The sequence below is a fragment of the Nerophis lumbriciformis genome, linkage group LG22, assembly GCF_033978685.3.
Source record: "Nerophis lumbriciformis linkage group LG22, RoL_Nlum_v2.1, whole genome shotgun sequence".
NCBI lineage: Eukaryota > Metazoa > Chordata > Actinopteri > Syngnathiformes > Syngnathidae > Nerophis > Nerophis lumbriciformis.
Window position 1 is genome coordinate 40,061,022 of NC_084569.2, and position 12,865 is coordinate 40,073,886.

The 12,865-nt window shown below is 42.5% G+C and overlaps 1 protein-coding gene across 2 annotated transcripts in view; it reads left to right on the plus strand.

The window, feature by feature from the left end:
* Window positions 1-12,865, plus strand: part of atp2a1 (ATPase sarcoplasmic/endoplasmic reticulum Ca2+ transporting 1) — a 119,176-nt gene that overhangs the window by 28,777 nt on the left and 77,534 nt on the right. For both annotated transcript variants that reach the window (XM_061973853.2, XM_061973854.2), the window contains exon 5: window positions 1,552-1,656. In XM_061973853.2, the coding sequence (XP_061829837.2) occupies window positions 1,552-1,656 (105 nt within the window). The remainder of the gene's footprint in view (window positions 1-1,551; window positions 1,657-12,865) is intronic.

Below are 12,865 nucleotides of genomic sequence, written 5' to 3' on the forward strand. Positions count from 1 at the left end.
AAAAGTAAAAGTATTGCTTATTTTGCTTTAAAATGTCCAAAAATAAAGATAAACATCCAATACAAAAAAGTGCAAAACGGAAATATTCTGTAACAAGTGTAAACATTTCAACAAAAGTAAAAGTATTGCTTATTTGCTAAAATGTGCAAAAATAAAGCTAAACATCCAATACAAAAAAATGTACAGTGTAAACATTTCAACAAAAGTAAAAGTATTGCTTATTTTGCTTAATAACACAACAATGATAGTATGATTAAAGTGAAAGTTAATTGTTGGTTTGTACATAGTATATGTAACTGTTAATGTTGTAAAAGGTATTTGCACAACTAATTAACGTTAGCGTTTGTGACACGTCTTGTGCCGTGGGGTTCTTTCAGGACCGACAGACTGAACGCCAGACGGCTTTGCCAGGTTTACAATCTTTTAATTTTACACAAAGTCTTTTCTCTTCCAACTCTTTTCTCTTTCTTTCCTCGCTTTTCAGCTCCTCTTCCTCGCTCGCTCGTCGTCCCCTGTCTCTTGCGGCGTCGCTCCCGGCGCGCCCCGCCTCCCCGCTCGCTCGCCGCCGCCGCCTCTCCACAGCGTTAAAGAGGAGCGCGTCTTTGTAAACACTGAACAGGCACGCCAAACGCGCCTCTCAGAGCAAACGGTGCTTTAGTTTATGAATTTACAACGCAGATACAAATGACACATTCATGTTTTTGTGTAATGATGACAACGTATACGCACGCGGACGATTGACTTGTTGATGGTGATGGCAAGAACGCTGTCGGGGGTTTTTTTTTCAAATGTTCGTTCATAGCCGTTGTGCTGCTATGATAGGCCATTTCCGCTCGACACAGTGTGCATACAACAACATTATTAGGCCGTTTATTGAAATACTCCGACACTTTTGACGACTTTTGGCGTGCTTTTTTCCCCTCGCTCGCATCGTCTGCTTTGCGCTCCGCCATGACAGTAGTGTGACGTAAATATGCGACGCGCCGACGCACAAAAACGGCGTCGACGTATTTACGTAACCGATGACGTCGACTACGTCGACGCGTCGTTTCAGCCTTACAATCAACCCATATGATTTTTGCTGTAATATTTTTGTTTTGAAAAGTCACTGTGACTGATAGAAAAGTGATGGTTTTAGCAACATTTTAACCTGTCTGAATGCTAATAATCATTTTGCGTCGGGGGGCGAAGCCCTGAACCCTCCACCAGGACTTTGTCCTGGACCTACCGAGGCCTGCGGCCCTTGGACCCTGGCTACTAGGTTTTTCTGATTTCAAAAGTTGGCAGGTATGAAAAAGCCATTATCGGGCATCCCTAGTTTTTAGCTTTCAATCAGACATTATTATGAGGTTTTGTACTAGTGTTTCTAAAAATAGATACACCGGCACCCAGACACATTTTTTTTCTGTCAATTTGGCCCCCGAGGCAAAACGATTGCCCAGGGACATGACAAAATCCGACACAGGTGGAATTTGGGCAAAAACACGGGCATGGACCTGCAGTGTGAACAAGGCCTGTTGTCATGTGACGTGTGGCGGCTCTGTCCTGCAGGTGCTGGCCTGGTTCGAAGAAGGTGAAGAAACAGTCACAGCCTTTGTTGAGCCTTTTGTCATCCTCCTCATCCTCATCGCCAATGCTGTGGTTGGAGTGTGGCAGGTCAGTAACACACACACACCCACACACCCACACACACAGGAACAATTGTAGTCTCAAGGACAAATACCTGCCCTCGAACGCCATCTTTTACACTCACCTAAATAGACTCTTATACTTAGAAACACTGGCACATAATAAATTACCAGTGTTCAGGTCGCGCCCCCCCCCCCCCCCTCTTTGTCCTTGGTGGCGTGTTCCTTCCAGAGCCCACAGCTTAAAGTTCAGGAGGAGCCAGAACGAGTAAGGGGTTGGGAGGGCCGGGGGTGGGGGGGGTGTCAAGGTTAAGTCAAGGTGGAGAGGACTGCCGTGAAGACTCTACTGCACACGTAAACCTACAGAGAAACGATCACGTTACCGTCCACGTTTGTAGTTGTGGTGCTCATTTGGAAACTATGCACACGGATTGACACTTGGGGGGTATGAGAAGGAATAGGAGAGGACCACTTATGGATTGTTGCTTTCTAATTCAACACCAGGCCTGGGCAATATGGCTGGAAACTGTATCAAATCAAATCAAATCAAATCAACTTTATTTATAAAGCACATTTAAAATTTACCACAGGGGTAGCCAAAGTGCTGTACAATGAGCAGGTTAAAAGATAAAACGAGTACCGAGCAAACACAACACAACACAAACAGAACATGATAAAAAATAAATAATTAAAATAGAATTAATAAAAACATAAAAACAGGATCACAGCAGGTGTATTATGGGGCGCCATTGCAGGATGGATATCACTCAGTGTTAAAAGCCATGGAATAAAAGTATGTTTTTAAGAGAGATTTAAAAACAGGAAGAGAGGAGGCTTGTCTAACACTCAGGGGTAGGTCGTTCCAGAGCTTGGGAGCAGCAACGGCGAAAGCTCTGTCACCTCTAAGCTTCAGCCTTGTGTCAGGGACCGTCAACAGCAGCTGATCGGCTGATCTTAAGGATCGGGTGGGGCAGTAAGGCTGAAGGAGGTCGGAGAGATAGGTTGGCGCGAGGTTGTTTAGACATTTAAAAACAAATAAAAGGAGTTTAAAATGTATTCGGTAACGCACAGGGAGCCAGTGAAGGGACGCTAAAATAGGGGTGATGTGCTCACGTCTGCGGGTCTGTTTTAGCAGACGAGCAGCAGAGTTCTGCACGAGCTGCAGGCGGGCGAGGGAGGCCTGGCTAATGCCAACATACAGGGCATTACAGTAATCAAGACGAGTCGAGATAAAAGCGTGGATTAATTTCTCAAGATCATGTCTTGATAGAAGCGGTTTCACTTTCGCTATTTGGCGTAATTGATAAAAGCTTTTTTGAACGACGCTGCTGATTTGTTTTTCGAATTTAAAATCTGAGTCAAACTTTACCCCCAGGTTTGTGACACAGTCGCTGAGATACGGGGTCAGAGTGCCGAGGTCAACGTTGGGGGAGGGAGAGCGACTTGGACCGAACAACATAACTTCTGTTTTGTCTTCATTTAGGCTCAGGAAGTTAGCTGAAAGCCAGACTTTGATGTCGTGCAGGCAGTCAATAAGACTTTGAACCGTGTTATTTTGTGCCATGGGAAAATAAATCTGGCAATCATCGGCATAAAAATGAAATGCAATACTGTACTTCCTAAAAATAGAACCAAGGGGGAGAAGGTAAAGCGCAAATAAAATTGGGGCAAGGATTGAGCCCTGGGGAACCCCATGTGGTAAAGGAGCTGTGGACGACATAAAACTGTCTACTTTTACACAAAAACTCCTGTCGGTTAGGTACGACCGGAACCAGTTGAGGGCGGCGCCCTTAATGCCCACACAGTTCTCAAGACGAGTGATTAAGGTGGCGTGGTCGACGGTGTCGAACGCAGCAGACAGATCTAAAAGCACCAGGACAACATATTTACCAGAATCAGTGGACAGGAGGATATCGTTAAAAACTTTTAGAAGCGCTGACTCTGTGCTGTGGAGGGCTTTAAAACCGGACTGGAACAGCTCAGTGATACCATTATCCTCTAAGAAGGGCAGCAACTGACTGTAGACAACCTTCTCTAATATTTTGGAAATGTATGGAAGATTAGAGATAGGTCTGAAGTTAGAGAGGAGAGAGGGGTCGAGGCTGGGTTTTTTAAGTAGAGGTCGTACCACTGCATGTTTAAACTCTACTGGAACTATTCCAGAAGAGAGGCTACTATTGATAATGTTAAGGACACTTGATCCAATAGTAGCAAGTACCTCCTTAAACAGGCGAGGTGGGAGGGCATCTGCAGGAGAACCAGAGGGCTTCATATGACTAACTGTGTCACTTAAAAAAGAAAAGGACACCGGCTCAAACTGATGGAAAACAGAAGAGAAATGCAGGGGAACAGAAGGGTCATATGAAGGCTGAGATAGACTGGCTCTAGTTGACACAATTTTCACCTAGGCTGGTCTCTAGGGATGTCCCGACCGATATTGTTTTTGCACTTCCGATCCGATACCGATACTGACCGATCCCGATACTGACCGATACTGGCCTATCCGAGCATGTATTAAAGTTGAAAGTTATTTAGCCTACTTAGTTGTCAGAATCATGTTGAAAAGGGTTTTAGTACTCTTGATAACAACTAGCCAGCTGAATTAGGGGAGTTTGAATAATACACAATGGTTGGTAACAAGAAACTGACCTGTTTATTCAAGGAGAAACACAAAATAGACAAAATTATACATGACAAACAGAAATGGCATCATTGAAACTAGGGCTGGGCGATATGGCCTTTTTTTAATATTGCGATATTTTAAGGCCATATTGCGATACACGATATATATGTGGATATTTTGCCTTAGCCTTGAATGAACACTTGATGCATATAATCACAGCAGTATGATGATTCTATGTGTTTTGATTGATTGATTGATTGAGACTTTTATTAGTAGGTTGCACAGTGAAGTACATATTCCGTACAATTGACCACTAAATGGTAACACCCCAATAAGTTTATCCACTTGTTTAAGTCGGGGTCCACTTAAATTGATTCATGATACAGATATATACAGGTAAAAGCCAGTAAATTAGAATATTTTGAAAAACTTGATTTGTTTCAGTAATTGCATTCAAAAGGTGTAACTTTTACATTAGATTTATTCATTGCACACAGACTGATGCATTCAAATGTTTATTTCATTTAATTTTGATGATTTGAAGTGGCAACAAATGAAAATCCAAAATTCCGTGTGTCACAAAATTAGAATATTACTTAAGGCTAATACAAAAAAGGGATTTTTAGAAATGTTGGCCAACTGAAAAGTATGAAAATGAAAAATATGAGCATGTACAATACTCAATACTTGGTTGGAGCTCCTTTTGCCTCAATTACTGCGTTAATGCGGCGTGGCATGGAGTCGATGAGTTTCTGGCACTGCTCAGGTGTTATGAGAGCCCAGGTTGCTCTGATAGTGGCCTTCAACTCTTCTGCGTTTTTGGGTCTGGCATTCTGCATCTTCCTTTTCACAATACCCCACAGATTTTCTATGGGGCTAAGGTCAGGGGAGTTGGCGGGCCAATTTAGAACAGAAATACCATGGTCCGTAAACCAGGCACGGGTAGATTTTGCGCTGTGTGCAGGCGCCAAGTCCTGTTGGAACTTGAAATCTCCATCTCCATAGAGCAGGTCAGCAGCAGGAAGCATGAAGTGCTCTAAAACTTGCTGGTAGACGGCTGCGTTGACCCTGGATCTCAGGAAACAGAGTGGACCGACACCAGCAGATGACATGGCACCCCAAACCATCACTGATGGTGGAAACTTTACACTAGACTTCAGGCAACATGGATCCTGTGCCTCTCCTGTCTTCCTCCAGACTCTGGGACCTCGATTTCCAAAGGAAATGCAAAATTTGCATGGTTGGGTGATGGTTTGGGGTGCCATGTCATCTGCTGGTGTCGGTCCACTCTGTTTCCTGAGATCCAGGGTCAACGCAGCCGTCTACCAGCAAGTTTTAGAGCACTTCATGCTTCCTGCTGCTGACCTGCTCTATGGAGATGGAGATTTCAAGTTCCAACAGGACTTGGCGCCTGCACACAGCGCAAAATCTACCCGTGCCTGGTTTACGGACCATGGTATTTCTGTTCTAAATTGGCCCGCCAACTCCCCTGACCTTAGCCCCATAGAAAATCTGTGGGGTATTGTGAAAAGGAAGATGCAGAATGCCAGACCCAAAAACGCAGAAGAGTTGAAGGCCACTATCAGAGCAACCTGGGCTCTCAAAACACCTGAGCAGTGCCAGAAACTCATCGACTCCATGCCACGCCGCATTAACGCAGTAATTGAGGCAAAAGGAGCTCCAACCAAGTATTGAGTATTGTACATGCTCATATTTTTCATTTTCATACTTTTCAGTTGGCCAACATTTCTAAAAATCTCTTTTTTGTATTAGCCTTAAGTAATATTCTAATTTTGTGACACACGGAATTTTGGATTTTCATTTGTTGCCACTTCAAATCATCAAAATTAAATGAAATAAACATTTGAATGCATCAGTCTGTGTGCAATGAATAAATATAATGTACAAGTTACACCTTTTGAATGCAATTACTGAAATAAATCAAGTTTTTCAAAATATTCTAATTTACTGGCTTTTACCTGTACTATCAGATATATACTATCATCATAATACAGTCATCACACAAGATAATCACATTGAATTATTTGCATTATTTATAATCCAGGGTGTGGAGGGGGGCGCCGGATGTAAGTGTCAAAAAGACAGCCAAAAGAGTTTGATATGAGAATAAATCTAAAGTTAAAATATAGGGTAGAAATGCACCCATGTGCAGGAAATGTAGTCTTGATTTTCAACATTTTCTTTCAAGGCTTGCATGTCTACATTAAAACATTCTTCTTCATACTGCATTAATATATGCTACTTTTAAACTTTCATGCAGAGAAGGAAATCACAACTAAAAAAAAATCACTATTTTTTTCATACGATGTTGATGTGGAAATTTTTGCCTCGGCATTTTGATGGTGTGGACGTGTGGCACCGAATGGAGATAAGCGTCTCGACAGACGTTATAATATTTGAACAATTAAGACGAAAACTGTTTTCTCTGTCGTGTCCGTGTGTCGAAAATTGTTATGCGCTTATTTTTTTATTTGATTTTGTGCGTGGCATAGATTTGCCGTGCGCAGAGGACGTTTGAGCAGGCGCACACCTTAGCGGCCGCGCTAGCATCACAGCTAACGTTAGCCATGCTTGCTACCTCTCTGCTGTGAGAGGACGTATACGTATGTGACGTGTGTAAGAAGGTGCGCTTGCTGTCTGTGAGAGGGAGACACAGGAAAGAGTGAGAAGAGCCTGTCGTGTAATGCCAGCAGCTAAAAGCAACTGCGTGAGAATCCACAGACCTGTGGATGTGTTGAAGGTGTGCTGGAAAATGCGGAACGGAAATTAGGGAGCAGCAGAAAAGTGGAATGTATTATTTGAATCTGTGCGTTGGAAAACACGGACCGGAGTTTTTTTTTTAAACTGGATCTGGATCGGCATTTTCCCATGCCTTGCCGATACGCATTTTTTGGCAAATATCGGCGGCCGATCCGATCCAAATATCGGATCGGGACATCCCTACTGGTCTCCATACCGATATTTTGGTATGTCTACGGACGACTACGTGTCTGATACTGACGAGTACGTGTCTGATACTGACAACTACTTGTATGATATTGATGTGATGACTACGTGTCTGATACTGACGACTACGCGCCTGATACTGACTAGTACGTGTCTGATAGTGACGACTACTTGCCTGATAGTGACGACTACTTGCCTGATACTGACGACTACTTGCCTGATAGTGACGACTACTTGCCTGATACTGACGACGACTTGCCTGATACTGACGACTACTTGTCTGATACTGACGACTACTTGTCTGATATTGATGTGATGACTACGTGTCTGATACTGGCGACTACGTGTCTGATACTGACAACTACTTGTCTGATACTGACGACTACTTGTCTGATATTGATGAGATGACTATGTGTCTGATACGGACGACTACGTGTCTGATACTGACGAGTACGTGTCTGATACTGACAACTACTTGTATGATATTGATGTGATGACTACGTGTCTGATACTGACGACTACGTGCCTGATACTGACTAGTACGTGTCTGATAGTGACGACTACTTGTCTGATAGTGACGACTACTTGCCTGATAGTGACGACTACTTGCCTGATAGTGACGACTACTTGCCTGATAGTGACGACTACTTGCCTGATAGTGACGACTACTTGTCTGATACTGACGACTACTTGCCTGATAGTGACGACTACTTGCCTGATAGTGACGACTACTTGCCTGATAGTGACGACTACTTGTCTGATAGTGACGACTACTTGCCTGATACTGACGACGACTTGCCTGATACTGACGACTACTTGTCTGATACTGACGACTACTTGTCTGATATTGATGTGATGACTACGTGTCTGATACTGGCGACTACGTGTCTGATACTGACAACTACTTGTCTGATACTGACGACTACTTGTCTGATATTGATGAGATGACTATGTGTCTGATACGGACGACTACGTGTCTGATACTGACGACTACGTGTCTCATATTGACTTGTCTGATAGTGATGACTACTTGTCTGATAGTGATGACTACTTGTCTGATAGTGATGACTACTTGCCTGATATTGATGACTTCATGTCTGATACTGACGACTACTTGTCTGATATTGATGTGATGACTACGTGTCTGATACTGGCGACTACGTGTCTGATACTGACAACTACTTGTCTGATACTGACGACTACTTGTCTGATATTGATGAGATGACTATGTGTCTGATACGGACGACTACGTGTCTCATATTGACTTGTCTGATAGTGCTGACTACTTGTCTGATAGTGATGACTACTTGCCTGATAGTGACGACTACTTGCCTGATAGTGACGACTACTTGCCTGATAGTGACGACTACTTGCCTGATACTGACGACGACTTGCCTGATACTGACGACTACTTGTCTGATACTGACGACTACTTGTCTGATATTGATGTGATGACTACGTGTCTGATACTGGCGACTACGTGTCTGATACTGACAACTACTTGTCTGATACTGACGACTACTTGTCTGATATTGATGAGATGACTATGTGTCTGATACGGACGACTACGTGTCTGATACTGACGAGTACGTGTCTGATACTGACAACTACTTGTATGATATTGATGTGATGACTACGTGTCTGATACTGACGACTACGTGCCTGATACTGACTAGTACGTGTCTGATAGTGACGACTACTTGTCTGATAGTGACGACTACTTGCCTGATAGTGACGACTACTTGCCTGATAGTGACGACTACTTGCCTGATAGTGACGACTACTTGCCTGATAGTGACGACTACTTGCCTGATACTGACGACGACTTGCCTGATACTGACGACTACTTGTCTGATACTGACGACTACTTGTCTGATATTGATGTGATGACTACGTGTCTGATACTGGCGACTACGTGTCTGATACTGACAACTACTTGTCTGATACTGACGACTACTTGTCTGATATTGATGAGATGACTATGTGTCTGATACGGACGACTACGTGTCTGATACTGACGACTACGTGTCTCATATTGACTTGTCTGATAGTGCTGACTACTTGTCTGATAGTGATGACTACTTGTCTGATAGTGATGACTACTTGCCTGATATTGATGACTTCATGTCTGATACTGACGACTACTTGTCTGATATTGATGTGATGACTACGTGTCTGATACTGACGACTACTTGTCTGATATTGACTTGTCTGATATTGATGACTTGTCTGATACTGACGATTCATTGTCTGATACTGACAACTACGTGTCTGATACTGACGACTACGTGCCTGATACTGACGAGTACGTGTCTGATACTGACGACTACTTGTCTGATAGTGACGACTACTTGTCTGATAGTGACGACTACTTGTCTGATAGTGACGACTACTTGCCTGATAGTGACGACTACTTGCCTGATACTGACGACTACTTGCCTGATACTGACGACTACTTGCCTGATACTGACGACTACTTGTCTGATACTGACGACTACGTGTCTGATATTGATGTGATGACTACGTGTCTGATACTGGCGACTACGTGTCTGATACTGACAACTACTTGTCTGATACTGACGACTACTTGTCTGATAGTGACGACTACTTGTCTGATAGTGACGACTACTTGCCTGATAGTGACGACTACTTGCCTGATACTGACGACTACTTGCCTGATACTGACGACTACTTGCCTGATACTGACGACTACTTGTCTGATACTGACGACTACGTGTCTGATATTGATGTGATGACTACGTGTCTGATACTGGCGACTACGTGTCTGATACTGACAACTACTTGTCTGATACTGACGACTACTTGTCTGATATTGATGAGATGACTTTGTGTCTGATACGGACGACTACGTGTCTGATACTGACGACTACGTGTCTCATATTGACTTGTCTGATAGTGCTGACTACATGTCTGATAGTGATGACTACTTGTCTGATAGTGATGACTACTTGCCTGATATTGATGACTTCATGTCTGATACTGACAACTACTTGTCTGATACTGACGACTACTTGTCTGATATTGATGAGATGACCATGTGTCTGATACGGACGACTACGTGTCTCATATTGACTTGTCTGATAGTGCTGACTACTTGTCTGATAGTGATGACTACTTGTCTGATAGTGATGACTACTTGCCTGATATTGATGACTTCATGTCTGATACTGACGACTACTTGTCTGATATTGATGTGATGACTACGTGTCTGATACTGACGACTACTTGTCTGATATTGACTTGTCTGATAGTGATGACTACATGTCTGATAGTGATGACTACGTGTCTGATAGTGATGACTACTTGCCTGATTAATAATAATTAGTCTGCTGACGTATGCAGTAACATATTGTGTCATTTATACACCTATTATTTTGTACACATTATGAGGGACAAACTGTAAAAATTGATTATTAATCTACTTGTTCATTTACTGTTAATATCTGCTTATTTTCTGTTTGAACATGTTCTATCTACACTTCTGATAAAATGTAATAATCACTTATTCTTTTCTTCTTTGATACTTTACATTAGTTTTGGATGATACCACACATTTTAGGTATCGATCCGATACCAAGTAGTTACAGTCCTCATGTGTCCAGGGTCGTATTTACTGACTTTATAAACATAATATGAATTTAAAAGAAAAAAGATTTTGTGGCGATAAAAAATATCGATGTAATCATAGTAGTATTGACTAGATACGCTCCTGTACTTGGTATCATTACAGTGGATGTCAGGTGTAGATCCACCCATGGCATTTGTTTACATTGTGACGGCGGTGAGCTATTGTATCCTCCTACGGTGTGTAGTGAAGCATGTTTAGATATTCCTCGTCCTCCAGTGATAATGATACTTGTAAGAAACTCACTTTATTTTTCGCCATGGAGGCGAGGATTCGTGATTTAGAAGTAGCTAAAACACTGTGGATGGACGTTAGCCGCTAGCTAGCTAGCCATGTGTTAAAGCAGCTCTTCCTGAGGGTGTTTCAGTGTTATAACTTCACCTTTATCTTGACTTTTTACACCAAAATGCGGCATTCTCCCTTTTCTGTCTACACACTGTGTCTGCTTGTAAGTACTCTGTGTGTGTGCGCTGCCCAACATGCTCCTCTGCTCGTAGCACCAGCAATGTCACCACGTGACCACGCGCCGTCATGCCTGTAAAAAAAATCTAAAAATATGGCGAACCGGTACTTTTCAAACAGAGTATAGTACCGTTTTTGATTCATTAGTACCGCGATACTATACTAGTACTGGTATACCGTACAACCCGTATCGCTCCATAGCAATAATTAGTGATATTTTAATGACCTTTTAGAAATAAGGAGCAGGGTAAAAATAGATTTGATTTGATTATAATGCCTCAGCTATCAAGGCAGAAAGGAAATGTCAACACAAACATGGAAAACACTCAAAGTAAACAAAATAGTCAAATCACATTGAACACTTATTAATAATCTCTTAAAAATAAGGAATATGTAAGGAATGCTTCATAAAGTGTAAGAAAATAGTGTGAAAATGTAAACAGAGAAACCTGAGAACTATTTTCTGCAGGTTTGGTGGCAGGAAGTTACAGCTGTGCTCTAAAGGGTGGGCGCGGCTAAAGTGGTGTGGCGTTAGCGCTCTTGCCTCGCATCATTTACAGATCACATTGGTCTGACTACGGTCCCTTTTGAAAATATCCAAAAAAGTGACTTTTCCTCTTTTGTCCACAATTTGCTTCCATACTCACGCTGGAAGAAAACTAAACTTATCAAACGCATTTTTCATTGATATTGATTGCATGTCTATCGCGATATACAGTATATTGGTATCGTTTAATCCCCAATCCCTACTTAAAAGTATTAGAAAACAAGATATAATAACTGGATAGTACAGTTAAATCAGCTTACTGGTACCGTATTTTCCGCACTATAAGGCGCACCTAAAAACCACAAATTTTCTCAAAAGCTGACAGTGCGCCTTATAACCCGGTGCGCTTTATATATGGATAAATATTAAGATTCATTTTCATAAAGTTTCGGTCTCGCAACTTCGGTAAACAGCCGCCATCTTTTTTCCCGGTAGAACAGGAAGCGCTTCTTCTTCTACGCAAGCAACCGCCAAGGTAAGCACCCGCCCCCCATAGAACAGGAAGCGCTTCTTCTTCTACTGTAAGCAACCACCCGCCCGCGTAGAAGAAGAAGAAGAAGCGCGCGGATATTACGTTTCATTTCCTTTGTGTGTTTACATCTGTAAAGACCACAAAATGGCTAAGCGACAGGTTTCCAGGTTCATGAAAAGACGCAATCTCTCCATCCGCACACGGACTACTATTTCACAGCAACTGCCTAAAGACTTTCAAGAAAAGCTGGCTACTTTCCGTGCATATTGTAAAAACAAGATAGCTGAAAAAAAGATCCGGCCAGAGAACATTATCAACATGGACGAGGTTCCACTGACTTTTGATATTCCTGTGAACCGCACTGTGGATACAACGGGAGCACGTACGGTGAATATTCGCACCACAGGGAATGAGAAGTCATCCTTCACTGTGGTTCTAGCTTGCCATGCTAATGGCCAGAAACTTCCACCCATGGTGATATTCAAAAGGAAGACCTTGCCAAAAGAGACCTTTCCAGCCG